The 27,965-nt window shown below is 43.3% G+C and overlaps 1 protein-coding gene across 2 annotated transcripts; it reads right to left on the reverse strand.

Annotated features, from left to right (window-relative positions):
- On the reverse strand, positions 1 to 27,948 carry braf (B-Raf proto-oncogene, serine/threonine kinase). Of its 2 annotated transcripts, XM_015952973.3 has the most exons (20): positions 27,748 to 27,948; positions 18,067 to 18,168; positions 17,707 to 17,988; positions 17,080 to 17,183; positions 13,804 to 13,906; positions 13,441 to 13,589; positions 10,866 to 10,985; positions 10,539 to 10,698; positions 8,807 to 8,846; positions 7,218 to 7,331; positions 5,835 to 5,971; positions 5,642 to 5,759; positions 5,452 to 5,536; positions 3,848 to 4,024; positions 3,725 to 3,771; positions 3,452 to 3,570; positions 1,638 to 1,769; positions 1,369 to 1,503; positions 546 to 699; positions 1 to 217 (listed from the first exon to the last, which is right to left on the reverse strand). In XM_015952973.3, the coding sequence occupies exons 1-20, from the start codon at positions 27,901 to 27,903 to the stop codon at positions 195 to 197; spliced, it is 2,457 nt and encodes an 818-aa protein (XP_015808459.1). In that variant the 5' UTR covers positions 27,904 to 27,948; the 3' UTR covers positions 1 to 194. The 2 variants fall into 2 exon arrangements, with proteins under 2 accessions (XP_015808459.1, XP_015808466.1); XM_015952980.3 differs by lacking the exon at positions 7,218 to 7,331.
- Between the last annotated feature and the right edge of the window lie 17 nt (positions 27,949 to 27,965).

Below are 27,965 nucleotides of genomic sequence, written 5' to 3' on the forward strand. Positions count from 1 at the left end.
TGTGTTTTTTGGTCCCGTTTCTGGTTCTGTTTTGGGTGTTGTGGTCATCGTTCTAGAGGACCGGACCTGATGAGGTGATGTTTTCTTCAGGGTGGCGAGGGAAGAAAACGACACACTCTTTCCCACCTTGTGGGAGTTCTTACCAGTAAAAATGTATTCCATGTTTGGGAAGTGAAGGGTCAGACGGGTTTGAGTTACTTAAACGCAGAAAATTCTCCTGGAAAAAGACAAAGAGGCAGAATGAGTGTCGGTTCTGAACAGCAGCATCAGCCTGTTCAGGTCGTGTTAGAAACATTCAGAGGAACCATCTAACACCTGAGCTTGAGCTTTATCAGGAGGTCCGAGGATTTGATTATTTTATAAATAAGGACTGGAGGAACTGGAGGGTAATACCGTTTTCCTAAACCACACAGTAAAAGTGGGTGATTACAACAGCAAAGGTGGCTTCTCTGGAGATATGAGAGGATCGCTATAGCAACCAGAGTCATGGTCACTCAGGCAGTTCACACACATCCTGTCAGACCCAGTCTCTGATTAGATCTTACCGTAGCCTCCAGCCTGGATGGGGGTTTTAGGTGAGGCGCAGGCATACAAACTGAAGTCCTCTGTCTGGAACCCGGCACGATTTAATGAAGGCTCCGAGGCGCTGCGGTGGATTTTAGGTAAAGAGCGAGCCAGCAGCTCAATGGAGGCCAAGATCTATGGAGATGATTGGACCAGACAAGAGTTAGACCTCAACTCCAACACCAAAACCAGACGAGAGTCACAGCTCCAGTTAGACTACTGGTATCAGACCTCTGTCGCCACCTGGTGGTAAAGCACCAGGAACTCTTACCTTGACCTCACTATACTCTCACGTGATTCTGGAGGAGTTCTGGTCCACTTTTCTTTCCAACATTGCTTCATTTCACTGAGGTTTGCAGACATTCAGCTCTCCGAAGGTCCAAATTATCTGGAGTTTGACTGGACCTTCGCAGCACATTGTTTCTGGTGTAGATCTGCTGCTGTGTTTGTATGATGGCTATGCTTTGTGACCTGGTTAAGTCCAAGTTCCAGCTGTCGGACAGACGTTCTCTCGTTAGACTCTGGAACACTGTGGGAGCTCATAGTGGACTCAGTGAAACCTGTGGCTGCAGAACCGGCCCAAACCATCAACCCTCCACCACTGTGCTGACAGCTGGGATCAGCTGTTTGGGCTGCTGTGCATTATGGGTAAACATCTCTATTTTGATCCAATTGTTCCAGAAGGACCAACCTAAGCTGAGGTGTCATGACCTTTAACCTGCTGACTGAGGCCTGTAGGGTCCGACGTTCAGCTCTTGCCATTTTGCCCAATGTTAATGAACAGTTTCAGCCTTGATGTCTCACCTGGGGGAAGAGAGGTCGCTCTTCTCGTTTCTTCTTCAGACAATCAGCCATCAGTCTCTTCATGGCCTTTGGACAGTTGCTGCGCACCTTGCTGAGGTCAGGAGATAGGTAACCTCGCCCCACCATAAATATAATCTGACAGAAAGGAAGGTTTGTGTCTCGGGTTAATGACGTCTGACAGGTGGCTTTGCACTGCGAATCACTCTGAGCCTAATAGGTCACCATTACATCACGTGATGTCAGATGGACCACAAAAGGTAAAGGCTTACCTGATCTCTGTTATTGATGTTAGAGTAGGGCAGAGCTCCTGACATCAGCTCGTAAAGAACAATCCCAAAAGCGTAGACATCTGACTGGAAGCTGTAGGGATTCTTGTCTTGCAACCGGATCACCTCTGGAGCCTGATGGACGCATGCGCGCACACACAAACACAAACGCACGCACACGATTAAGACTTCTCTAAACAGAGCCCTCTGACCTGCTGAACTGTAAGAGCTTAACGGGCCCCAGAAGAGTCGGCTCTACAGCATAATCAGGTCAGTTTTTGCCAAATCAAAGATATGAGATCACACGGGTTGTTTTTCAACAGTACTTACGTAATCGTCTAAATTTGTTACGATACCTTTTCAAGGATGGGCCAAGTACTGTTCCGATGCAAAGTACGCATCATGGCAAGTACTCTCAATAGCCCTTTATACAGGACAAGCCATGTCCGCCACGGTGCGTCTTATGAACGCGCCCTGGCTGCATGGTGATGCGGGAATTTTGCGGCATTCAAGCCACCACGCTTGGTAGTAACATTAACGCGACGCTGGACTTGTGAATGCATTTTGCGCCTTGGCGCAACAGAGGGAGGTGTCATGACCAAGTGGGGAGTTACTGCCGAGCTCCGGAAGGGAAATGTATTAAAAATAAAAGTAAACACGAGCCATAAGTTTTGCTTTTGTAATCCGAATCAGCTGAGATGGCAAACTGTAACAATACAGCCCTCCTAGAGCTCCTCTCCGTTATAGCTAGAGCTCAGATCACCAGAGACTGCACGGGGATCGTGGAGGATACACACTTTTAGGAGCGGCTTGTTAAAAAAACTTAACGGCGTGGCTTCAATCGCAATAAAAGGCAAGTTATGTCTAATATACACAGAAGTCTGCAGCAGCACATAGACCACCCCATACCCCCTTTATACCGCCATCCCCTAATCTTTTGTAAAAAGGACACGATTGAGCAACATGACCATCACAGCCTGGGCACTTATGAACGACCTAAGGCTCTCTGATGCCACCACGCTGTTGCAGCATTGTTTTCTAAAACAGGCTATAGTTCCCAGATGTGTTCTTGCCCTGTCCACTGCACTGAGGGTGCATCAATGCTTTCTTCTGTGGACTTGGGCCAGAAAGGTATCCCATAATGCACTGCATTGCAAACTGTTATACCCCGAATGGATAAAGGCAGAAGAGAAAGCTCATAAGTCTATTGTTTTTACACCAAAAACACAAAAGATTTAGTCTAAATAAATGAAAAAGAAATTGTCTGTTACTGTAGATAATGGTGTGTAACCTGTAAAAGTTGCTGTTTTATTTTTCACACTCTTCACAATCCCTCAAAACGTTAATTAGCTACACCACTATCAAAATAAAAGCAGTGTTGCCTTAAATAGCTGTTTTGATCAAAAAGAAGTTTTTCTTTAACATCGGAAAATGATTGTATTTTATCAATTTAGATTAAAAAAAAATGAACCAAATCTATGACAAATGAAGTGTATTCATTGTTGTTTTGGTATTTAAGGGATAAACTAGACTTTTATTTTGTATTTCAGATCCTTTTTTTTAATAGCATGAAGCAATGCTTGTTGCCTTGATGTAATGGAGTACGATTCTGTTCCAAATGCAATACTTGTTCTCTTGTACGGACTTTCTGCTGTACTTGCCAAGAATATACTTGAAAAGAATACAAGAATGCACTAACATAATTGGGTATTGAGAAACGGCCATAGTTTCTTTTAGAACAAGTATGAGGTACTCGAAGCTACAAGAGTGTGTCTCAGCAGAAGTACAAATGGACCTGGAGCCAAATAAACACTGACCATCCAAAGTATTGATCCAGACAGTTGTTCAAACTGGTGGGAGCCACTCCAGCGAGACTTGACTGTTGCCAGTCCAAAGTCACCAATCTTTACCGTCAGATCCTCATGGAGGAAAATATCTGGGAGAGGAGGTGAAGGAAAATCTCTCCTGCTGCTGAAGCAGTTAATGCACAACTCATGCACACTGGAATACGTTTGTTTTCACCACTGCTGTGTCAGCCCAGCTGTGAACAGCAGCTGATGGTTGGCCTGAGGCACGTTCCATAAGGATACTGTTGCTCTTCAGGTCTCTATGGATGATTGATTTGGCATGCAGGTAACTGAGGACAAACAAGAGAAAGGAAGTTAGACAAGAACAGCTGGTGTGTGTGTGTGTGTGTGTGTGTGGGAACTCACTCCATGCCCTGAGCGGTCTGCCGTGCGATGTCAATCAGCTTGATCATCTCAAACTTGGTCTCAATGATGTGCAGGTGGTGGTAAAGACTGGAGCCTTCACACCACTGGGTCACAATGGCCAGCTGGGGCTTGGTGGTGTAGCCCATAAACAGCAGGATATTGACGTGACGTGTTTTCCTGGTGAAAACACACATCCCTTAGTTCGACTGCAGCTGATTCAATATAACAGAGTAAACACTAGTAAAAATAAAATAAAAGTTAGGGCTTATAGTGAATACAAATGAAAAATTAACTACAGGGACTTGTTTTATCTCAGAAGATCGAGGTTTTTATTTTCCCACTTTGAGTCGCCAAAAGGTCTAACCCAGAGTAGCAGGCACTGAGAACCCCAGTGATGCGACCAAAATCAACATGAAGGGTAACTACAGACTGGAATTCACTCTGTGCCACATGGAGATGACATCATTCCTGCACTGAGTGTGTGTGTGTGTGTGACTGACTAAACTGTGTGGACAACACCATCTCCTCCAGAACAGTGAGGTGCTACCCCTCATAAAAAACACACCAAGAAAACCAGCTTGGAATCAAGATCCAGTAGAACAAAGTAAGAGGTGTGTGTTAAAGGATAAAGCATACTGGCTTCAAGCAGAAAAAGTTCATGAAAGTTCTCTAGAGATCATTAACTCCAGGAGCATATGCATCTAGCTCATTGTGGAGTTGAAGACATCCTCACACACCTGCTTCACCAAACCCTCAGTGAAACGGGACAAACCAGGCAGGTTCTCTCTAAAATGTAAGATACTCCAGAAGACACAGGTGGACGCCTCCACAAGCTCCTGGACTAACAACTACATGTGAAACAGGCTGAAAGGTTTTGTGCCTCACGTTAGAGACCAAGTCCAGAAAACCTGTGGACCAGTTTGTGGCATGAAGGAAAAATCTCTCCTCTTGAATGTGAACAAGCACAAACGAAGTGACTGTGGCTATTAGAAGAACCAGGAACGTGTCAAACTCTTGTTCCACCACAGGAGAAGAAACGGAGGTGGTGGAGAAATAAACACTTCAGCGTTGACCTGGACAGCAGACTGGACCAGAGACACAACAGTGAGGTTGTAGACAAGAAAGGACAGAGTACACTGGACTCTTAGAGGAAACTCTAATCTGCCATGTGCAAGATGTTACACATGCTCTGTTCTGTGATGGAGCGTGAAATCTGAGCTGCAGTCATCTGTTGGGGGCGCAGCATCAAGCCAGTGTGGTTTTAAAAAGCTGGTTCTGGTCTGAAGACGGATCTGGAGCCTCTAGGGCTGGTTGGACAAATTAGGACGATTCAGGAAATAAAGAAACGCAATGGAGAACCCTGATCATCATCTTCATAAGACTCAACAACACTATTCAGTCATGGGTTCCGTCGGATTTACAACACAACCTGCTACACAGAAGATCCTCCCTGCTCACAGCTAGAACCAGACCTGTCCTAGGCCCAGCCCCCTAACCAATGAATTCTGGGATAGATGCTGGTCCAGCTCTACTAACTTTGTGCTGTATTCATGTTAAATCTGTGATCTCAGGCTTGTGACGGAGGACGAGGGTGAAACGGATACCTGAGGACTCCCACTTCATTCTTGAAAGCCTGAAGCTGTTGTGGCGTGGGAGCAGTGACGTTCAGCATCTTCACGGCCACATCACCTGGGAGCAGAAAGGACACATCAGTCAGCTGTTTGGTGTTGGCGTCTTTAGAGTCCAGCTCAGACTCAAATAAGCTCTCAGAGTCTGAAAAGAAAGCGATCGTACCGTGCCACTTCCCTTTGAACACAGTTCCAAAGGACCCCGAGCCTATCCTCTGACCCAGGGTGATTTGGCCCTCAGGGATTTCCCAGTCATCACTGGAGTCTCTTCTCCCCAGTGTTTTCTGTTTCACAGGACAGGAAGTCAGCACCAGCACACCAGATGCTGCAGCACAGCTCAGAGTCTCCGATGGTCTCACCATTTTATTGCGGTCTTCGGACGATGAGGATGACTTGCGCTCCCTCTGCTGACACGGAGACTTCTGCGGGACTTTGACGTTGGTCAGGGAGCCGGGTAGAGAGGCGGGGGGTGTGGCCGACAGCCCTGTGGTGGATCCTGGAAAGGAGGACCAACAGTAAGAGGAAAGCTGGACACACAGATCAAATTAAATCAAGAGAGGACAGGAAAAATGGAGGATTGGGTGAAGACAGGAAGTGAAGCACTTGCATCACATGCAAAAGGGAGAGGGTGGGAAGCCTGGAGGCAGGTAATGGTTTCACAGAATGACCTATTCTGATCCTAGAGACAGTGGACCAACGAGACAAACTGAGTCCTAGCACAGGTTTTATTTTCAGCTTATTAATTACATCTCAGCATGAATCCATCCAATCAGGATACAACTAGTCAACATAATAATCCAATTTTAAAACGACTTCAATCAATTTACGATTTTACCGAATCCAATTAAAAACTTCTCACATCAGTCGGAGATGAGCTGCTTAGGTTTATTACATGAGATCTCCTCATTCAGTCACCTTCCTGAGGACTCACCGGCTGACTGGATCACAAGAACACAGTTAAGTTCTACTGATCAGGACTAAATAAACAGATCTGATCCTCACCAGGCTCTGAAGGGTTCTAATCTAATCCAACAGACAACATGGAAGAACTGAGGCCACCTGATGGTCCGGCAGAACTGCCTTCAGCACCAGGAACTAAGTGAATAATCTCTCTCTGCAGAATAACGGACTCGGAGTAGTTTGGAAATGACCTTCGACTCTCCTACATGGGTGGGCAGTAACCGTGGCTTCTAGATGTCTTTCCTTCTTGTGTTAACACACACACACATCTGTATGCTCCGGAGGAGCAAACTGACTAAACATCTGCTGATTATCAGTTAATGATTATTATCAGTTCATCAATAATCTGATCAGATGGGCTCAGTTTTACATGTTGTCTTTGTTTATATTTAATTAATAACGACTTGGTGGAAACTGTTGGGTGGTTTTCTACACTTCAGGTTAGATTAGAACCCAGCGCTTTAAATATATGTAGTGTCTATTCTGATGAAGAGAGGGAGGAAACACAGCGGAATAGACATGGTTGGTGGGTGTGTGTGTGTGTGTGTGTGTGTGTGTGTGTGGAGTCACTACTCCCTATGTGGTTCAGCTGGTTTCACATTTAAGACATAGCTGACTTTTTGATGAGAACAATTTAAGCGTTTCTAATAAACAAAAGCTTTTGTGTCCAAACTGATATCAAAGGTAAAAGCTGAACGATCACCTTCATAGAGCACTGACTCCACCAGAGGTCATGTGAGGTCATGGGTGAAGGACACAGGAACACAAAGAGGCCTAACTACCTCGGAAAAGGGGCTCAGGTTCAAAGTCAAACACTATTTCATTGGGGTATAGGAGGGGGCTTGAGGTCCGTGTTCGGTTCTTCCTCAAGCAGCAGGCAGGATGGGTCAGGGGGGCTGCAAGGGTAAAGACAGACAGACAGACCATCACTGCTACTCCCCCTGTCCCCCAGAATCCTCAGCTACAGCTCTGCTACCTGCAGACTTCTAAATGTTCAGTTTAATGTTTACACAGATCAGTGATAATGTCTCCTAGTACTGAGTTACTCCAGCTTTAGACACAAAACCGACTCACAGAGGCAGGAGCCTTATGGTACCAAACAGTCGCCTGCTGATCTTTGTAAACCAGAAGGCGGTGAGGAGCTCTAGTCCCACAGGTGCTCATTTGGGATTTATCACTAAACCAAGGTGGAACGTTCCCTCTAGATTGGGAAAGTCTCTGAATCCTGCAGGAGTTCTAGAATCTTGATGCCTTGTGACTGAGTGGTGGTAGGATGGAGGATAGATGCACTGATGGATCGAGACTTTACTTGCAGCAGAGGGCGTGGATCCGGATGATCAGAGTGAAGAAGAAGCAGAGCTGAAAGGTGTAGCTCTTGATTTAGTGATCTACCCAAACCCTCGTCTGTGGTCGTGAGATCTGGATCAGGAATTAAGGAATGAGATCCTGGATCCAAGGGCTGAAATGGTGTTTGTAGCATGGCCAGGCTTCGAGATAAAGAGAGGAGCCCGATCTGATAAAAATGAGGATGTGGTTCTGACCAAGATGACTGGGTCGACCATCTGGGGGGAGGGGTTATGTCTTCTCTCTGGTCGAGGAACATTGAGGGGTGGTCTAGGAGCTGGAGAATGCGAGTTTCCCTCCTGTACTTGGCATCTCCATGGCTTGAACTTGGATAAGTGGTAACGAGTGAGAGGACACAAATTGAAGGACATGTCAACACTTTAGACTGGGACTGTTTAGCAAAAGAAGCCCTTGGTCAGCAACAACCTTCAGGTAGGAGCTACGTCTCAAAGTAATGTCCAAACTAGTGAAAGAAGGACGTCTAGTCCAGCCTTCCTTCCTCCTATTAGGCATCTTAGCCCTTGCTGAAATGTGACTGACATCCTAAAAGGCCCTCTGTCCTTTGTGGGCTGATCAGATTTTGGGTGGAGGCAAATCCAAGTCCAAACACTAGTAGAGCTAGTGAGCCAAATTAGAATTTCCAGTGTGAAATCGTGTCTAAGGATGTTGGACTAATACTTGGCCCCTCTATAAATACTGTGGCCCCATCATGGCCTCAAACTCAGAAGAAAATCCTACATTTGCAACTGACTTTGAAGTCAGATAAGCTCCACCCACAATCAGGACCAGGTTTTACCATCAAGTTATAACTGATCTGTGTACAGTTTTGTTGTGGTTTAGAAACCCTGACATCATCAGTGGTCTTAGACACCAGTCGGTGCAAGAGAAAGCACAAGTGACTTCACTTCTCAGGCCTGAGCTGCTTACACAGATATGTCTAAAAGACCAGGAGGACACAGATGGAGGATGGAGGGGGGATGGGGGTGCACAGATGAATCAAAAATGGTTTGTTCTTTTAAGTCCTTACCTCCATCAGACCTCTGCAAGCCCTGATCTCGAATAAGGTCCTTAAAAGGAAGAAAGAAAGAAAATGTTAACGAGTGTCAGAAATGTGAGTTGTGCTGATGGTCCACTGAGTCAAACAGGAAGCCTGAATCAGGGTGATTTTCCGACCTGTGGTCTGTACGACATATCTACATGTCACCATGTGTTTTATGACCAGTTAGGTTTTAACCAAAGAGGAGCTGCTCAGAATGAATTTGTTGTACAAACTGAGCCCCTTCAGAGGACCTGACTTATTAGTTACCAGGGGTCTCATTTATCAAACATTGTGTAGAATCCTTACTAAAACCGTACTTAAGCTCAGCAAAAAAAAAGTACTTACGCCAAGTAGGTTTGTGATCTATCAAACATGGAGTACGCACAGCTGCACGCAATCTCCACTTCATAAATCAGAAACTATCTAGAAAGTTTCTCAGCTGCCTTTTAGTCACATCCCGCCCTCACCACGCCCACTTACTGCCATAAATAGTCAATGCAAAGTGCCTTGTGGACCTCATTTATATACATAAGCCGGCTGTTGCAGCGCTCCGCCAATGACATGGCGACCGTAGATCAAGGCAGATCAAGGAAGCACTATTTCACAAGCAGAAGTTGAGGTACCTGTGGGTGACGTGGAGACATGAAAGGAAGAGCTTTTGCAAAATAAATAAGAGAAAATCCACATAGTGGCACAGCGTTGCTGAAGCCGTCAATGCTGAGTTCTTCAGAGAGATCTGTGGCAGATATATAAACAATGGTCCAATCGGGATTCGATCCCCAGACCCCTGAGTGAAAGTCACGCGCGCTAACCAGTCAGCCAAACAGAGATCTCCCTTGTCTAAGTAGCCAGGGCACATGATCAATCGGGTCACAGTGACAGGACACTCACTGTCACATACGCATGACATTCTGTCTCAATCTGTCCCCCTGCTGATATTCTGCATTCAGTATTCTGCACTTCAGGCTGTATGTGTGTGTGTGTGTTGTGTGTGTGCATGTGGGGGGTCTTGTTCTGTGTGAACACGAAGCAGTACAAGTGATAATGCTGCTGAAATTCATAATTTTATCCTTCTCAGCAGCAGCACTGCAGGTGCTCTCCATGTCCAAAATGTGTGTAAGCCAGGTCCTTAGTCAACTTAAAGTTGCGCACATTTTCCCGCTAAGTTTTCTTTCATAAATCCCAAAGTTTGCGTGGAAAGTTGCGTACGCGGTTTTCCAACCCCGTTTTGTGTGCAAGCAAGCTTGATAAATGAGGCCTCTGCTTGTTTTTTGGTTTGGATCTACAGATAAAGGTTTATTGAGTCCACCAGGACTCCATAATCTGGATACGTTCACAAACAAGATAACTGGATTTTTTTTCTTCATGAAGATGTTTGCTTCTCATTCAAGGTATCAAGCTTTGAAACTGTAGATCATAAATGAGAGCTAGTCTGACGCCAACAATACTGGAAAGAGGAGTAACTTATAAACCAGCTAAAATCAACTAGAGCTAGACACTCCGCACTTTTCTGTTTAAACGCTCTTTGGATGAGAAGTGAAATGTCTTCAAGGAGATTAAGTGCAGTTGGTTTGTTTCTGACCCCACGGAAGTTCTGGACAGCAGAGATGCCTCTGCAGTGTTACTAAAATCTGTTTAATAATGATTTGGGGTGTGTTGAGATCCCATTGGAACAGAACCTGAACACACACTGATGTCCCGCCAGGACGAGCAGACTCACATCAATGTTGACAGGCTCAATTGTGTTGATATGGACGTTGGGGGCAGAGGACGAACGGTCCCGCTGGCCAAACTGGTTGCGGTGGTCCTCCTCGTTGGGCCTGAAACTAGCTGGAATGGGGATGGACTTGGACGGGGACACAGTGGTATGGCACATAGACCTGAAGAGATCAAATAAGAGAGATATCGTCTGGAATAGCAAATTAAAGCTGATCATTTTTAACACATTTATGTAAAAATAAACATCAGCTACTGGCTGCTAATGCTTTATGAACATTAGGAGGAGGAGGAGGATTCCTCATGGAGAAATATGAAGAAGACAACTCACCCAATAGAGTCAGATGGAGGGAGGGACGGACAGACCTCAGACACGGGGGTGGTTCCTTCTGAGGACACCTCCTCCTGGCTGAACGGGTGATGCTCAAAGAACTTTGAGACAAGCAACAAGCTACAGAACAGAAAACATTAAAAGGTACTATTCAAGAATGATAAAAACCCAAGTCAGAGCTGGAGGCATGACCCTACTGCAGGGGTAACACAGCATGTGTTCAATTCTGCACTCAGAAGCTCCAGTTGCCCTGAAACAGTACACTCTTAAATACAGGTGATCTCTGCACACACATCTGGTTTGGTGCATGATTAAAAATGGAATGAACGCATCAAAACCTGCACTCGCTGTAGGTAAATATTCTTATAATTTAGATGGACAAAAATATAAACGTGTTTCAGCAACACTTTACTCATACTGCACACGCTGACCTTACATAAACAACAGGCACCAAGGAGGGCAGCTATGTTCTACTGACACTACTGGATGAAGGTCACCCATTACTACAGTCACACATACAAACTAAACACCTTTTATCTCACATCTGCTTCAGTCTCAATGTTTACAATTCCAGGATAGTAATTCACTGGCTATCTCCACCAGAGGGAGCTCACACACCACACTTGAAAATTAATGCTTTAAGTAATAAAAGCATCAGAGTGGTCTGTTTTGTAGCTGGTTTTGTTAAATAATGTTGGTTGTAGTCATCAAACAACACCTTCAGTTCCCATCAGAACAATTAGAAGTGAGCCGGGGTGTCATGGGGTCACTTTTTCCTCACTGCAGAAGAAGCTTTAACAGCAACTCTAGCTGTGTTTACATGAGCCAAATTTCCTCAATCCGATTGAAATCTTGGTTGATCGGAATTTCCGAAGCTCTGTTCACATGGACACGAACTGAAATGATCCGATCATGCTGTGCGTACATATGCACCAAGCATTTCATCCGATTAAAGAGGTTGAGCATGCGCAGAGTTGCCTTTCCCGAAAGAAAAATTGTAAACAAACGCCATGAAACGAAATGGAAAATGTAAAAACAGAAATAACTATTATTCCTGCTTTCCTGATCCATTTATTCAATTTAAGATTTTTATTTAGCTCATAGAAGTTACGTTTTCTTCAGTGAATAACTGCAGATATATGCTTTGCTGCATTTTATTGTTGATTAAAATAAGGGAGGGTTATGTCTCCGCCTCTTGATCAGCTGGTCCGCGGGTCTGAAGTGACAGCTGCGGCACAGAGCGGGGTGGGGGTGGGGTTAGACTCATGTTTTATTACTGAGCTCTGTTGTGGCTTATTATTAATAACATGTGACAATCAGCTGAAACTGTTGAGAACAATCTGTTCAAACAAAATAACAGAAGATGTTCAGGAAGTTTAGAAGCCTGTGTTCATCATTAACGAACCACATCTCAGGTCATCTGCGTTTACGAGCTTTTAACACGGACTTTACTGTCGTCCAGAGTATTTAACCGAGGACGTTTTCCTACCCAACATCAGCCTCCAGTCAGGTCTGTAAAACCCAGATTATCCTGTGTTCTTTACAAGCTCGTCTCCACCACCTGCTGCAGAAGCTGCTGCGTTCAAGGCTGACAGAAACGGGGATCCGTGCGCTGCAGCCCCCGCGATAAACCTGCATATTTCCAGTACAGATTTGAACATGTTTGTCGAATGATTTGTGCAATAATCAGATTTTTATTTTACTTCCACAAAATGCAAGTTCTGAATTAAATATTACTGAAACGGGGACGGTTTGTCGTCGGATTTAAAAGCCGTCGCTCGTTAATTACGCCGTCATTTTTGAAGTCAGGCAGTCCAAATGACAGCGGAGAGGCCCGCTCGCTGTTGCACACATGCGCAGAGGGCATTATTTTACCCCAACAATCCAAATGGCTGTGTACATGCACGTCAATTGGAATGAAGAACGGAATAAACCACCTCTCTCAATCGGATTGAAATTTCAATCCGATCGGGCCGAATCGGATCAGAATATTCCGACTGACATGTTTACATTCAGAATTTTCTATCTGAATGGGCATTCAATCCAATTAAATATGCGCATGTAAACGTGGCTAATGACGGACAAACCTCGGACCACCGATGACAACATGAGGAAATCAGACAGAGATTAAAAAAATAAATAAATACATAAATAAATAAAAGAGTAAGTTGTCCCCCAACCAGTCTTACCCAACCCACACCTATTTAAAAAATGTGCCACACGGAGTTGTGCCTGGCGGACTAAGAGGCCCTGCGGGTCTGCAGCAGTGGGTGACAGACTGCGAAACCCCCCAAATACCTAAATGACTACACGTCTACAGCACTATTTCACTCAATTGTGCAGTTTATCAGCAAAAAAACCCTGTAGACTTAGGGTTGACTTGCTCTTTAAGTAAACAGGAACATGACTAAAACTGTGAAACACAATGACCATCTTTAGAACCTGAACGGCTAAAAGAAAACCCTCCAACCACTCTAGAGCAATGGAGTGTGCTCAGGGATCGGCTGAGAGACAGGGTGGTTCTGGTAGGTGAACCGAATCTGGGGAACCTATCCACCTTCATCCCTGGACTTACTCTAGCTGGTCGTAGTTGACACACATGAGTGGAACCTCTGTGCTGCAGCGCTGGTGAAACTTGTAGCCACAGGTCTGACAGCGGAAACCCTGGAACAGCAGCTTTCTGCAGAAATCACAGAAGGCCAGCGTGAAGAAGGTCTTCCTTACCTGTCAAACACACAAACACACATTTTGAATCAGAGCAAAGCATAACGCCACCTATGGTAATTTCTGCTGCATGAAGATCACTTCAAGGCTGTGACTGAAATTCCTACATTTACTTGCTAAACAAGAGCAGAAAGGATGCAGAACTCTCGAATCCGGCAGCAGAAGCTGGCTCACAGATCCAACTCTGAAGGGACGCCAGAAAACCCATACTTACAAAGTTATGCGTGGTGAGGGGCACGTTCTCGAGCACCTCCACGTGGAGCTCCTCTCCCGTCAGCCAGGAGATGTCTGTGTCCCAGTCAATCGGCTTCTTCTCTCTAAAGCAGAAACCAGATAGAGCTGCTCAGGAGAACGTGTAGAGCTGCTGTTGGTTAAACCACCACCATGGTTTCCTGCTGAAAACAGGAACTCCCTGGTTCTTCACACCAGCAGAAAGTCTCGGATCATTGCCATTCCTCCCTATGACTCATTAATGCTCTCGTGTCTGAAGGGACTGAGCCATGTTCACGTCTGATTCCTAAAGACACATGGGTGCTGCTGATGTTGGGCGGGAAGTGTTTATTTATGTAACAGAATGGAATGACTCTTATTTTTCCCTTCTTTGCTCAAGACTGGTCTGCATGAGATATGGTCTCAAGGTCTCATGCATTCCTTCTAACCTGCTTATTTTCAGCTCAACAGAAGAATGAAGAATGAACTCTTTTCTTTTAATTAATCAAAGAACTCTATTTTAATAAAGCTAATCCATCAAAGTGTTAGTCAATGAATAAGATGTGACCGATCTATGAAATCAAAATATTAATTACTTTATTATGATCCTACAGAATATAATAAGTAATATGACTTTAAATGTTCCAACAGGACTCATTTCACGTAGCGTTAAAAAGACATGACACATTACTTTCACTGATCCAATCAGAATCTTACAGATCTGACGGAGGCGTGGTTCTGATGGTGTTTGGTCATTTTTCATTCGACAATAAACCATAACATCCGAAGTATACAACTATGCCATGTCAGCTCTAACGCCAGTTCAAAGCGTTCCAGAGAAAGTGACGGAGTGGCCAATCCTGATCTAAACTCTTTAACTGAAAAAACAACGACAAGCTGAAAAATCCAGTCGCTCTTCCAACAGCGGCAGCAGTTCCTTTCAGAACAAAAGCTCAACCTTCCGGACCCAAGCTTGGGTCTGACCAGACGTCAATAACGTGTCGTATGCACGGAAGTAACTCAAGACGGGTTTGATCCGAACCGCGGCTTTTCCTACCGGCTCAGTTCCAGAGAGGGTCCACTGGACCTAGGGCTGCACCGATGGATTGGCATTTGATCCCAATCGGCCGATAGCGCCCCTATCGGTTTTGATCGGAGTTTTCAAAATAGATCATAGCAGACCGATCAGGTAGGGTTGTCACGGTAACCAGTGTAGCGGTAAACCCCGGTAAAAAAGTTGACAATAATAATAACTGCCTTGTTTTTAAAAAAACTATATTATCTCGGTGGATTACCGTGGCTGCGGTGTAGGTACGGTGACCCTTACCAGCCACCGTATCATCTGCTGAAATTGCCGGCAGCACATGCGCGCTTTGTTGTTTACAACCAAAACTTTCTTGAAGCTAAAGCTGAAATAATGGTCAAAGGAGGAGACGGCAGCGCTCAGGAGGACATTTATTATCCCTCAAAGAAGACAAAGTCGGAAGTATGGGCATCTTTTGGATATTTGAAGAACGCCGAGGGACAGGTGATAGAAGACGGCTATCCTGTTTGCAGCACGTGCAGAAAAAGTGTCTGTGAAAGGCAGCAACGCTTCAAATCTCATGACACATCTGCGTGACCATCACCCACAACTCTACAGTCAACGCAAGGCAAGCTAACGTTAGCGCTTTAGCTAAAATGCGTGATCCGAGGATTTGGGTTGAGGGAGAATGCAACGAGTCGCTATATAAAGCAGCCGCAGCGCCGCTACCTGCATATAAACCGTGTCGCGGACACCCCCATGTTGAAATGACGCTATGCATTACGGGGCTCCCAGGGGCAGATTAGAGTTGGTCTCTCTCCGAGAATAATTATGAATTTAACAAGGATTACTGCCTGATGACATTTTCCCACATCTGCAAAGCTCACTGGAAGGACACAAACTGAGGACAATATTTTCCTGATATAGGGTTTATTACTCAAGTAAGGGTAAAAAAGTATCTGATTAGAAGGCTACTTGAGTACTGAGTATCATCTGATCTAATATTTTTAAATGATGACATCAAACAGACATAAAATAAGAAGTTATGGGCAAATATTGGTATTTTAAAGACTAAAGGGAAAAAATGTAAACAAATAAACAACATAATTACAAAATAACACATTTTAGGAAACATTTAGACACAAACTGAGGACAATATTTCCTGACATACAGGGTTTATTTAATTGTGTGAAAATGTAGCACGTTTAAAAAAAATACCGCGATAATACCGAAAACCGTGGTAATTTTGGTCACAATAACCGTGAGGTTAAATTTTCACACCATGACAACCTTAATACAGACCATTTTAGATTAGGTTACATTTCCTTTATTCCCAGATTATGTAGTTTGTAGCACTCATTATAATGTTGTAGAAAATTTCTGGCCAATCCACGTGATCGGTATCGGTGATCAGCATTCTTTGATATCTGTATCGGTGATCGGCAGCAAAAAAACCTGATCGGTGCATCCCTAACTGGACCTAGATATTCCTGATCTACAGAGGACTTCCACCAAGGGTAGGTAGACCAGCATGATGGTGTCTCATGTGTTTCTGAACTTCCGAACCAAAGCTTAATGCAAAACAACACCTTCAGTTCCCGTCAGAACAATCGCTTCTTTAGATTTGTTGGTTCTGATTTAACATCACACGTCATCCATTCACCGTCTCATCCATTTTTAGTTACACTATACATTTAGTTTTAAAGTCAGCCTAGTTTAATTTGTTAGTAATAAAATTCTTAACTTTTAAACTTGACTCTCTCTATTCTGTTGTCTCTGAGTGAATACGTAACGGTCATCTAATCTCTGCAATAAAAAGATCCCATCTTCTGGTTTAAATAACCCTCGATCCGTCAGGTGGATTCTATATTTCCTATGGAATCTCACGCCTTATGGCTCATTAAATAACTGTAATCTATTTCATTACATTTACATGTAGATCAGGTGATTGATACCTGACTGCTCCAGTGATGCGGGTCTGAACTAGACTGTGTGATGCAACCAACATCCTGATAGAAGTAATTCCCATCATGGTAACATGTTTATAGTCACTACAGGGAAAGGCCCACATTTAAAGGAAATTATCGGGAATGAAGTGCTCTCATTAAGATTATTTTGTCCATCTTTGTCTATACAGAAATCTGTTTATTTGTAATATTTCTATACATTCATATTGCACTGATGTGTTCATTTGTGTTCAACACCCGGACCTCCTCTGACTGGCCCAGTGGGTTAATACCGATGGTTAATACTGACCCATCCTGTATTCTGTAGACAGCACAGCACTCTGGGATCAGTCCTCTCATCATCAGAGCCTTCTTCAGGGAGTCCCTCACAGTCATCCCACAGCGGGCTGGGACCTGAACACACCACAACACCAGTTAGTGACCAGAAAGAACCAACAGCCGACAGGAAACAGCCCCAATGTGAGTCTGTAGATGGAAAAACTACCATCTGAGGTTCTGACAGCTCAGCAGGGCAGACACGTTGCCCTGTCGGTCTTTATTTGATAGAAAATAGTACCTGAAATCTATTACTGATTAATTTAGCTACTTTTGTTGTTGTTTAGTGTAAGCTAGATGTCTCCTGAAGTCCTAACTCTCCACGTTTTGTTCTGCTACAGAAAGTCATTTAAAGGTGTTGTCTGTTAGCATTTGTCTGGAATAAAGAAACAAATGAAATACAGAGCCAACAGTGAAGAGGGAAGAAACTATGAACTTAGGGTTTAAACTAAAAAATTAAGAAAGAAAATAGATATTTAAATGATCAACAATCGTCGTGTTGGATTAGACAAAAACCTAAATCACATTGAGAGTTAGGAGTTATAGTTTCCTCCTGAGACCAATAGTCTAGTCGAGCTCTCAGGCAGCCCATCAGACGTACCACAGTTCTCTGCTTATTGGGTAAGAAGACCCTGACGATGGGCTTCTGAGGGGAGCGGGGGTTGGCTCGACCAGCATCTGTGGGGGTCTGGAGGACGGCTAACGTGCTAGGGGCAGAGGGAAAGGCTTGAGCTCCTCCAGCTCCACAACCTCCCATCTTGACCTCCAGCAGGCCTGGTGTTGGAGAGGAGGTGCAGAAGTCTGTAGTGTTTCCCATGGCCTCCAGCAGCTGTTGCTCCCTCTGCTGCAAGGCATCCAGTTTACTGGTGTACTCCTCATAGGCCTGTCGTAAACAAACCACCACATTAAACCACCGAATGGCTTCCACACGGCCAGAGATACCCACCCAGCCCGTCCCTACCTCCAAATATATGGAGGGAGGATTGTGTTCTCCTCCAAACTTCTCCAGTAGAGCCTCTAAGTGTTCCTGTGTCAGCTTGATCATCTGTTTGATGTTCCAGATCTGCAAAGAAAAGCAACAGTTAGTGTGAAAATAGCTGAATTCAAAAGTCTGAAAAAGGACTGGTATCACATAATCTTGACCAAACTGACCCATTTTTCCCTAAACAGCAGGAAACTGCACCAAAGCTTTGATCTTTGGACTGACTTCCTGTTGCACCCTTGCAGAACAGCTTCCGACCTTTGTTTATTAATGTTTTGAAACTAAAGATGGATGACAAAAAGCCAATGAATGATGGTAGGGTAGTATTCTCAGGATCACCACCTTAATATGGTAGAGGGGTTGTGATAGGCTGTCTGGAATATCAGCCCACTCGGCGCTGGACGGGTTGCCAACAGAAGATTCAGTATCTGTTTCACTCATTTGTAAGAGAATATGAATCATTTCTAGTTTCTAATAAAAACAAAACAAAATAATCAATAAAAAGCTCATTATTAGAATTCTTGTGTCACGTTGTTCTGCTTTACAAGCACACCGATTTTACTTCTGGGTGAGGACACAACCACAGAGAAAGACTCGTGTCATACAATACAGCAGTTTGTCCGGGGTGTGGCCACCAGCCCGCTCTACCATCTGCAGATGCACATCAATACGTTTGTTCTGCTCAAAAGCGGCCTATGGATATTTCAAGTTTCACAGAATCAGAAAACGTCATAAACTTGGTATAAAGACAAAACCTGCCAGGAATCAATTATTGTTTTTTCTGAAGGCTTTCACTTAAAATCCAGAACTAAAACAGGAAGAAAACTAAGATAATAAACCATCTTGTGCTCTGGACATCACATTAAGCTCTTACTTTTATGAGTCACCGTGTTTGTGTGTGTGTTCTGAAGATTTACATGGAGTGTGTGTTTTAAAGATCTATATCACATTTACATTAACTCATTCACTGGCATTGACGACAAAAGTCGTCATTTTAAATCCAACAGTTCACTGCCAATTTTTTTTACCGTGTGGGCGTCGAACGAGCCCCCGCACCGTGAGAACAAACATCCCAGCTCTAAAGCAGATCTTCATTCGCGTACGTCACAAGTCACGTGATCAGGAAGCAGAAAATCCATGTGTTAGGAGATCATTTTGGGCCGCTGCTGTAAAAAAAGTAAGGTGCGAACCGGAAAAGCTTCTGCCGATCACAATTCGACAACGGATTGTGAAAGAACAAATAACGCTTGAAACGTGTGGATTCTTCCTGATGCAAAAGGTGAGTCTCCTCTTTGTTTTGTTAGTTTTGGCGTTGACATCATCTTAGAGTGCAACGTTCTGTGACTCTTAAAAAAACAGTGAAAACGCTGAAAAACGCGGGCAGCGAAGGGCTTTTCTGATCAGGAAATGGCTGGCAGTGCCAGTGAATGAGTTAAGCTGTTCTTTTAGCTGGAATATTAGGAAGTTACAGTGGAAAAATTTACAATTTACTGACTTTCCCTCCATGTGACAAACCACATAATTTATTGTAAATTACCAAATAATTTCATGTGATTAACCACATGATTTATTGTAAATATAACCACATAATTCCATGTAAATAATCATAAAATTTCATTGGAACAACCATGCAATTCCATAGAAATAACCACACAAATTTATAGAAATAATATAATTTCATGGGACTACCCATATGATTCCATTGGAATAATAATAATACAATCCCATGTAAATAACCACACAAATCCATGTGAATAACCATACAATTTCATAGAAATAACCACACAATTTCATTTGAATAGCCATTAAATGTCATGGGAACAACCACATAATTTCATTTAAATAGCCATATAATTTCATTGGAAAAACCATACAATTTTATGGGAATAACCATACAATTCCATGGAAATAACCACACAATTTCATATGAATAACAATATAATTTCATGGGACTATAATTCCAATGGGAATAATCATACAATTCCATGGGAATAACCACACAATTCAATGTGAATAACAACACAATTTCATGTGAATAACTACACAATTCCATAGAAATAACCATACAGTTTTCTTGGAATTACCATATAATGTCATGGGAATAACCATATATTCTCATGTAAAAAAACATACAATTTCATAGGAATAAACATATAATTCCATGGAAACAATTCCATGTGAATAATAATATAATTTCATGTAAATAACCATACAATTCCATATAAATAACCATATAATGTCATGGTAATAACCATATAATTCCAAGTACTTCCATTTAAATAACCATAGACTTCCTTGTAGATGAATACATAATTAATTTTGAACAATATTTCATGTAAATTAATGTAGAATTTCATATGGGGATAAACTGCTTAATTTTATGCAAATAACTTCAGAAATCAATGCTAATTAAACTGAAATCCATGAAAATAAGAACACAGTTTTGTGAAAACATCTACGAATATAAAACTAGTTTATAAAAGTTGATGAAAATATTTCTGTGTTAATAACAAAAATTCCATGTATATAACCCAGTAGTGCGAAACTGATGATGGTGTAAAGGTCTATGAAATAACATCACACGAACCAGCAGGAGGCTGAAGAGATGGGAGCTGTTTTAAGACATTTCAGTCCCAAACGTGAGTGAGGCTGTCAGATAAAAAGTACCATCATATGTTTTTCAACAGAAGCAGGACTCAAGCTCCGACTCTAAACAAAACTATTAACCACTGAACATCACAACATCACAGAGCTCTTCCGAGGAAAACCAGTTACCAGCTGAAACCTGTCAAGCCACAAGAGAAGTCACTATGAGAAAAATGATTAAATAAACCTTATGAAGTCCTATATCTTTTAATCCAACAGAAAATGATTGCCTACTCACTGCCTGACTCTTGAACAGACGTCCACTAAAACCTTTCAGACTGGTAACAAAGTGAAACCCATAAATCTTCATATCAGAGTCAAAAACTAAGAATGACCCAGTTTAAACAAAGCTACTGGACCCATTCGAGGGTGGTTCTTGTTTTTGGACAATAATCTGTCCCTTCCAGTCACAATCTAATCCCACCTGCTGCTAGAACCATCAGCCACATGATAGTAATGTATTTCTATCATAATTCAGATCAACCACTTCTAGCAAAGAACCCAACAATGATGCACACAGGATCTGCTACTCCAGCTCAGTAAACTCAAGTAAAAAAGCCCACAGATAGCCGATGACCAGGATGTTGAGACCAGTTGACCAGACTGAGCTGAACTATTCTCAGTTGGGCGACTTGAACTGTATGCAAATACTTTGGTTACTCATGCTGGTTTCACTAACATGATAAAGTCATGCACATGAATATTAAAGTTAAAGTCCCATTAGTTGTCACACACACAGGTGTGTGAACTTTTGTTTTCCGCATCTGACCCATCCCCTGGGAGAGCAGTGAGCAGCAGACACAGCCGTGCTCAGGAACCATTTGGTGGTTTAACCCCCCCTCCAACCCCTAATGCTGAGTGTCAAGCAGGGAGGCATCGGGTCCCATTTTTTCAAGATCTTTGGTATGACCTGACTGAGTCACCCTCGCAATTCAAACGCCGACCGCTAGTTGACAGGCATGTGCAATGGGCTTTGTTTCTACCATTGAAATGTAAATTCCTCTATTATGGTTCAGACACTTCATGTTAAACATGTTAAGTATCAGTTTGGACTGTTCATTGAATTTTCCTATAATAAATTCAGTCTAAAAAAAATCAATATCATCTGACTGAATGTATCGCAATATATTGTCTCCTCTATCGTGATACGTATCGTATCACCATAAATTCACCAATACGCATCCCTAATATATATATAGTACAGTGATCCCTCGTTTATCGCGGTAGATGCGTTCCAGACCTGGCCGCGATAGGTGAAAATCCGCGAAGTAGGGACACCATATTTACAGTACAGTGTCAGAACCCAAGTTCCCAGGCCAGCCTCTTCCAGCTAGCCGGCCTCCACTATGGACCACAACTCCCAGCATGCTCCTCGCGGGGATTCCCTCCACGTCGCACCTACGTCACAAACCGCGGCTATAAACGGAAGTCGCCTTTCCAGCTCACCACTCAGTCATTGTTTCTTCAGATTCATGATCAGAGTTTCCAACCTACCGATCCATCCCACGAACTATCAGCTCATAGTAAGTTATCTTACTTACTTCTGGAAAGCCCAGCATTTCCGTGTCACTTCGTTGACGCTCGAACGCTCGGGGGTTTCCTTGATTAAATCGTGAGCCGGCGTTTCACCGACGCTCTCACTTCCGCGTCTGTGAAACCACGCTCCCTACAAGCTCAACTCCCGAATCCAGCCGACCAGTCTGACATACAGTACTATATTGAATTATCGTATGATCACATTCTCTTTTTGTGGGTAAAACTCAAGAAAAAAAATTTTTTACTTGTTTTTTTTATAGTTTTATTACAAAAAGTGCATTTTATGATGAAATTGATGAAAAACAAACAAGAATTTCTTGATATTTCGCATAGAAAAATACCACGAATCGGTGAAAAATACCGCGAATCGGCAAATTTCCCTTGAATAAGGCTCCAAAGAAAAAATCTGCAAAGTCCTGAATCCGCGATAAACGAACCGCGAAGTAGCGAGGGATCACTGTACATGTATTTAGTGCTTTCTAACTCAGGAACTCCAACTTATTGTAAACATCATTCACACACATTCTAATGCCAATGATGGCAATTGGGGCTGCAACTAACGACTATTTTAATAGTCAACTAGTCACCGACTATTGAAACAATTAGTCGGCGAATCGTTGCAGCCCTAATGGCAATGAGCTACACTGTAGCTGCAGCTGCCCTGGGGCACGCCAACAGAACTGGCGCCACCAGGCCCTCCGACTGCCACCAGCAGGCCAGGTGGAGTTAAAGTTAAAATCAGAATCCCAATAGTCATCATACACGGGTGAAATCAATCTTCACATTTTACCCATCTTCGTGGGGAGCAGTGAGCTGCAGCTGTGGCTGCGCTCAGGAACATTTTGTGGTTTAACCCTGAATACAACCCCTTAAAGCTGAGTGTCAAGCGGGAAGGCATTGGGTCACATTTTTTAAAGTCTTTGGTATGACCCAACGAGGATTTGAACCCTGATCTCCCAGTCCCAGAGTGGGAACTCTACCACTGGTCCACTGAGAAGGTAAGAAGAAGGCAAGGAGTAAAGTGTCTCGCCCAAGGACACAAATGAAACGACCTAAGCCTGAGTTAGAACCGGAAACCAATTAGAGTAAATCTCCTAACACGGGGGCATCATAAAAACTTTTGGTCAATTGTAAAGATCAGGGGTGGGGGATGTAATCTATTTCTCACTGCAGACAAATCATTCTGAATTTATTTAAAACATTTCAAAATCAATTTTATTTATGGGAATTAATCCTGCTATGTCAAGAACTGTAGAAGGTGGACCACAAAAGGCAAAACTATGAAGTGTGGCAGTGCAGTACGTACAGTATGTACAAAGTCATGACTGAAGAAATAGTGAAACTATAGGGAATTAGTGCACATTTTGAACACAACAGAGGTGGCTGAGAACAGTGTTGTGAGTTCTTACAGTCTGTGTTAGTCTCTCACTCGATGCAACTCCCTCTCTGCTGCTTTGGTTTGTTGAGTCGAGTCAAATACACAAATCATTCTGTCCAGGATTATGGCAACAGTTGGTCTCTGAGTAGCTCTGATGTTTCTGAAAACTCAGCGTTTTCTCTGGGAGAATCAGTTCCATTATTGGTAAAATTATAGGTAAAAGTGGGACATTGTGGCCTCTTATTTACCATTTCTGAATAAGGAATAGCTACTCGCTTAAATCAAAATATGATGTCCATAAAATTCTGATCAGACTTCACAAGTGGAGATCATTTATCTCCAGGGTGACTGCCTGTGCTAGAAGGACATTGAACCCAGAGTGGGACAGATGGATGTGCACATACAAAGCTACAGTCTTATGGAAAAAGCAGGCAAATGTCCTGGAATTGGACATTAAAATTGAATTTCCTGTAAAGCACAGAAAGTTGCACAATTTGTTCTAAGGTTGATGATCTAACAAATTTAAGTTCCCCATAATCTACATTTTCCCACACTTATAGTACTGAAGGAGGACAGCTGCAGCATCTCCTGTCAGTGGGAGTGATGGGGGGACAGGGGAGACGGGGGGACAAAGGAGGACAGATGGACAAAGAGGAGATCTTACAGTGAGCTGAGGAGAAGAGGTCTGCTGCAGGTAAATGACACAATTAGCTCTAAACACAAAAGATCCAGTCAGAAAAACACACATACAATGTTTTAGACGTCAGAGAACAACTTCTCAGAAAGTTCTGTCAGACCAAAACCAACAAGAAACACAAGATAACTTGTCTGGACCCAAACGATCACCAAGTCAAACAATCAGAGAGAAGGTGAGCTAGCATTAGCCTCACCTTTAGCTTCCACATGAAAACACCTCAGCAGGTGAAAGCATGAGTTTATCAAAGTCGAATAAGACGTTCTGGTTTAAGAATTACAACAACATGTTTGTTTAGGAAAAACCTCACCACTAAATAACATCCTCACTCCCATGGAAACCAGTAAACTCCTGCTGGGGCAGCAGGAAAGCAACAAAACAACAGAACAGAAACTCCACTGTCATCATCAGTCAGTAAAATCAGGACACAGAATGGGAAATTTTAGTAAATAAATGTGAACTCTAGAGTGAAGAATATCTCACATTTTACGATGAAAAATGGTGATTATGAGTTTTAAGTGTGAAGTGGAGGGTCCACAGGTTTAGAGCTGAACATCATCATCAGTAAATGCTGGGGCTGCACAATACATCTTAAATATATCGTTATCGCGATATCAACATGCGCAATATGCATATAGCAAAGACAGATAAATATCACAATGAATGGTCAGCTCAAATATTTTTATAGGGATGGGTACTGAATTCGGTACTTTTTAAGGTACCGACCGAATTCCATAGTACCGACCGAGCACCGATTCACGTCATTTCAAACGGTGCCTCGTTTCGGTACCCGTCCTTCATAACGAGAACTTGCCAGTTGCCACGACAGCTGCGCATGCGCAAGAGCGTTATGTCGTCGCTCACTGCGAACCAGTTGTAAACAGAGCAGCATGGTAGAAAGAACGCAGGCTAAAGCTTGGGTCCACTTCACTAAATGTGATGGGTAACTGGGTGATGATGAAACCAGCGACAACGATCTAAGTGAGACATCCTCATCTTAATCTGCTCCGGTAGGTAAATATAATTAGCTTGATATGTTAGCTTCCGTTTCGCTAATGGTGCGTTCGCTTTCTCCTCGGAACTCCGAATTCCCGACTAGAAGAACATGAACATGCTCTAAAGTTTGGCTTCACTTTACTAAATGCGACGGGTGATTGGGTCAAGATGAAACCAGTGACAACGATCTGTGAGGCATCATCATTTTAATCTGCTCCAGCAGCTAAATAAACTGTTTAAGATAACGTTAGCTTGGTATGTTAGCTTCCATTGCTACCATTGTTATCAGCTAATGGTGCGTTTGCTTTCTCTTCGGAAATTCTAACTTCCCAGTAGGAAAAATCTAATGAAAAAAGACAGCAAAAGGAATGAAGATACACAGTAAATTTAGTTCACAGTAAAGATGTTTGCTTCAGTTTAATTATCAGCTTATAAAACTACAAGGACGATGTTAAAATACAAACAGTTGAATGTTATTTATCGTGATATTTATCAAATATGGTTATATATTGAGAAAAGTATATTTAATTATAAAAGAGAATTAAAATAATAAACACTCAAAAGTATCGAAAATTGGTACCGTTAAGTACCGGTATCGATTCGTAGGTACCGGGAATTAGTACCGGATCGATTCAAATGTCAAAGGTACCCATCCCTAGCTACACATATGCATTCTGTCAAACGGCAGCAGGATGTTTTTTTTTAACAAATCAAATTGAGCTCTTCACCCATTTAGCCAATTGGGAAGGTTCTCATAGGTTAGATCCCTGGGCACTTAATTTTGATGGTTAGCTTTGTTATGCTAATTCTGCTGATTCTGCTTTTCCTGGGATCCACTGATTGCCTTTTCTTATTTCTTTTCTTTTCCTTTCCTCACATCTTTTGCTTTTCTCATTCTTATGATTTTTTTTGTAATTTTTTATTTCTATGTTTTAGATTATTGTTGTTCCCGAGTTAAGTTTTTATTCATCGCAAGTATTATCGTCAATGCAATATTAATCACTGTTATCGCATATCGCAGGTTTACCTAATATCGTGCAGCCCTAGTAAATGCAGACCAAAAAAAAAACAAGAAACAGCCTTCTGATGTCAATGAGAACACACGTCTGACACAATTCCTGACAAATAAAAACAAGCAGAACTCTGAAGATTTAAATGAGTTCTGCTGGAACCTGATTTTGGTGGATTTAGGAGCTGGAAACCCCTCTCCACCACAATGACTTTAGTATTACACCAACAGGCACATCCAGATGTTTTATTACTGATGTGAAACCTGAAAGTTCCAGCTGGTTAACATTCATCCCATATAAACTAATCAGTAACACCATCCAGAGTAGATAACTATAACCTGGTGATGAAATCAGATGAATTAGTCCTCTGGTTAGAACTAAATCTGTGTTTATGTTGTCGGGCTCTGTGTCAAGTTGAAACTGAACTGTCAAACATCCACCTTCAGTTCAGCCGGCCACTAGTTGCAGCTAATTAACTAGTGACCTGTCTGTCACCTGGTCGGAGCAGAATAAGGTCAGTTCCTCCTCCTGACACCAGTTTTAGGCTGGTGTTGTACTTGGGCTGAATTTCGGTAATGTGCTTTTTCTCAGTTCAGTAACCGGATCAGAACTACATCTGAAGGCAAGGTACCCTAACCCTCTGGACATCCATCCCACTCTTGGGCACATCTAAATATTCCAACAACCCATTGAGATGGTTTTACTGGGGGGGAGGTTCAGGGCTGGACTCTAAAGCGGGACCACCGGACATTCTGTGTGGGAGTAGTTTTCATTTCTGATCCTGAAGTGATCATTAGGCTCCTGCCCAGGTCCACTGAGACCTCTGAGGTTAGGCTCCATCTGGGATCTATTCAGAGACAACCAGAGTGTGTGGCTGATATTATGGTTATAGCTGCTAATGACAACACTGTTGTCATTAATACCAATAATAATCAGATCAGCTCGTGAAGCTGAGTTGCACCAATCATGACTGGCGCCATCATCACCACCTGAGAGGATGAGACCCTAATTTAACTTGCACCGCACCACAGTCCCGCATAGTACGCTGCACACCACTGTAATTGCGTGTCTTTGTTGTGTCAACAGCGGCGTGTGCGCGTGCAGCCCCTGGAAAGCGGAGCCCGGACCCAGAGGGAAGCAGGCCCGAAATGATCAGACTCCGGCTGGCAGATGGAGCTCTGCCGCACCTCTCTGCTCACGTAATTACGCCGAGGGCTGACGCGGCCTGTGCCGAACAAAAACTAGCTCGGTGCATGATGCCGCACCGAGCGCTGCAGTCCAACAATCCGCGTTAGGTTACAACCGGTGTTTCCTGTACGTTTCCAGCCAATTAGCTCCGCACGGAGCCAGCATTCCCCCAGCAAGCTAAGCCCCGCTTCCCCCGCCGCTGCAGCGAGTACCTCCTCATCCTGGGGACCTCCGGGAATCCCCGACGAGCACGAAGAGTCCAAGCCCGTGCCCAGCTCCTCCAGGCCGCGGTCCCTGCCCGGCTCCAGCTCTGTGGCGTCTCCATTAAAGACGGGCGGTGGGGACTCGGCGCTGCTCAACGCCGCCATTTTAAACTGCGAGAAGCGGAGTGAAAAATAAAAGAAAGACGCAGATTGGTGCTGCGGCCGGC

Source organism: Nothobranchius furzeri, chromosome 1 (assembly GCF_043380555.1).
Source record: "Nothobranchius furzeri strain GRZ-AD chromosome 1, NfurGRZ-RIMD1, whole genome shotgun sequence".
NCBI lineage: Eukaryota > Metazoa > Chordata > Actinopteri > Cyprinodontiformes > Nothobranchiidae > Nothobranchius > Nothobranchius furzeri.

What these genes read in the sequence shown, in the direction of transcription:
- braf (XM_015952973.3), bottom strand. Translation starts at nt 27,903, where the DNA reads ATGGCGGCGTTGAGCAGCGCCGAGTCCCCACCGCCCGTCTTTAATGGA. An exon ending in GTCTACAGAATACAGGATGG is followed by an intron (nt 13,907 to 17,079) that starts GTCAGTATTAAC and finishes TTTCTGCTTTAG; the next exon opens with AGAGAAGAAGCCGATTGACT. An exon ending in ACATCAATAACAGAGATCAG is followed by an intron (nt 1,504 to 1,637) that starts GTAAGCCTTTAC and finishes CCTTTCTGTCAG; the next exon opens with ATTATATTTATGGTGGGGCG.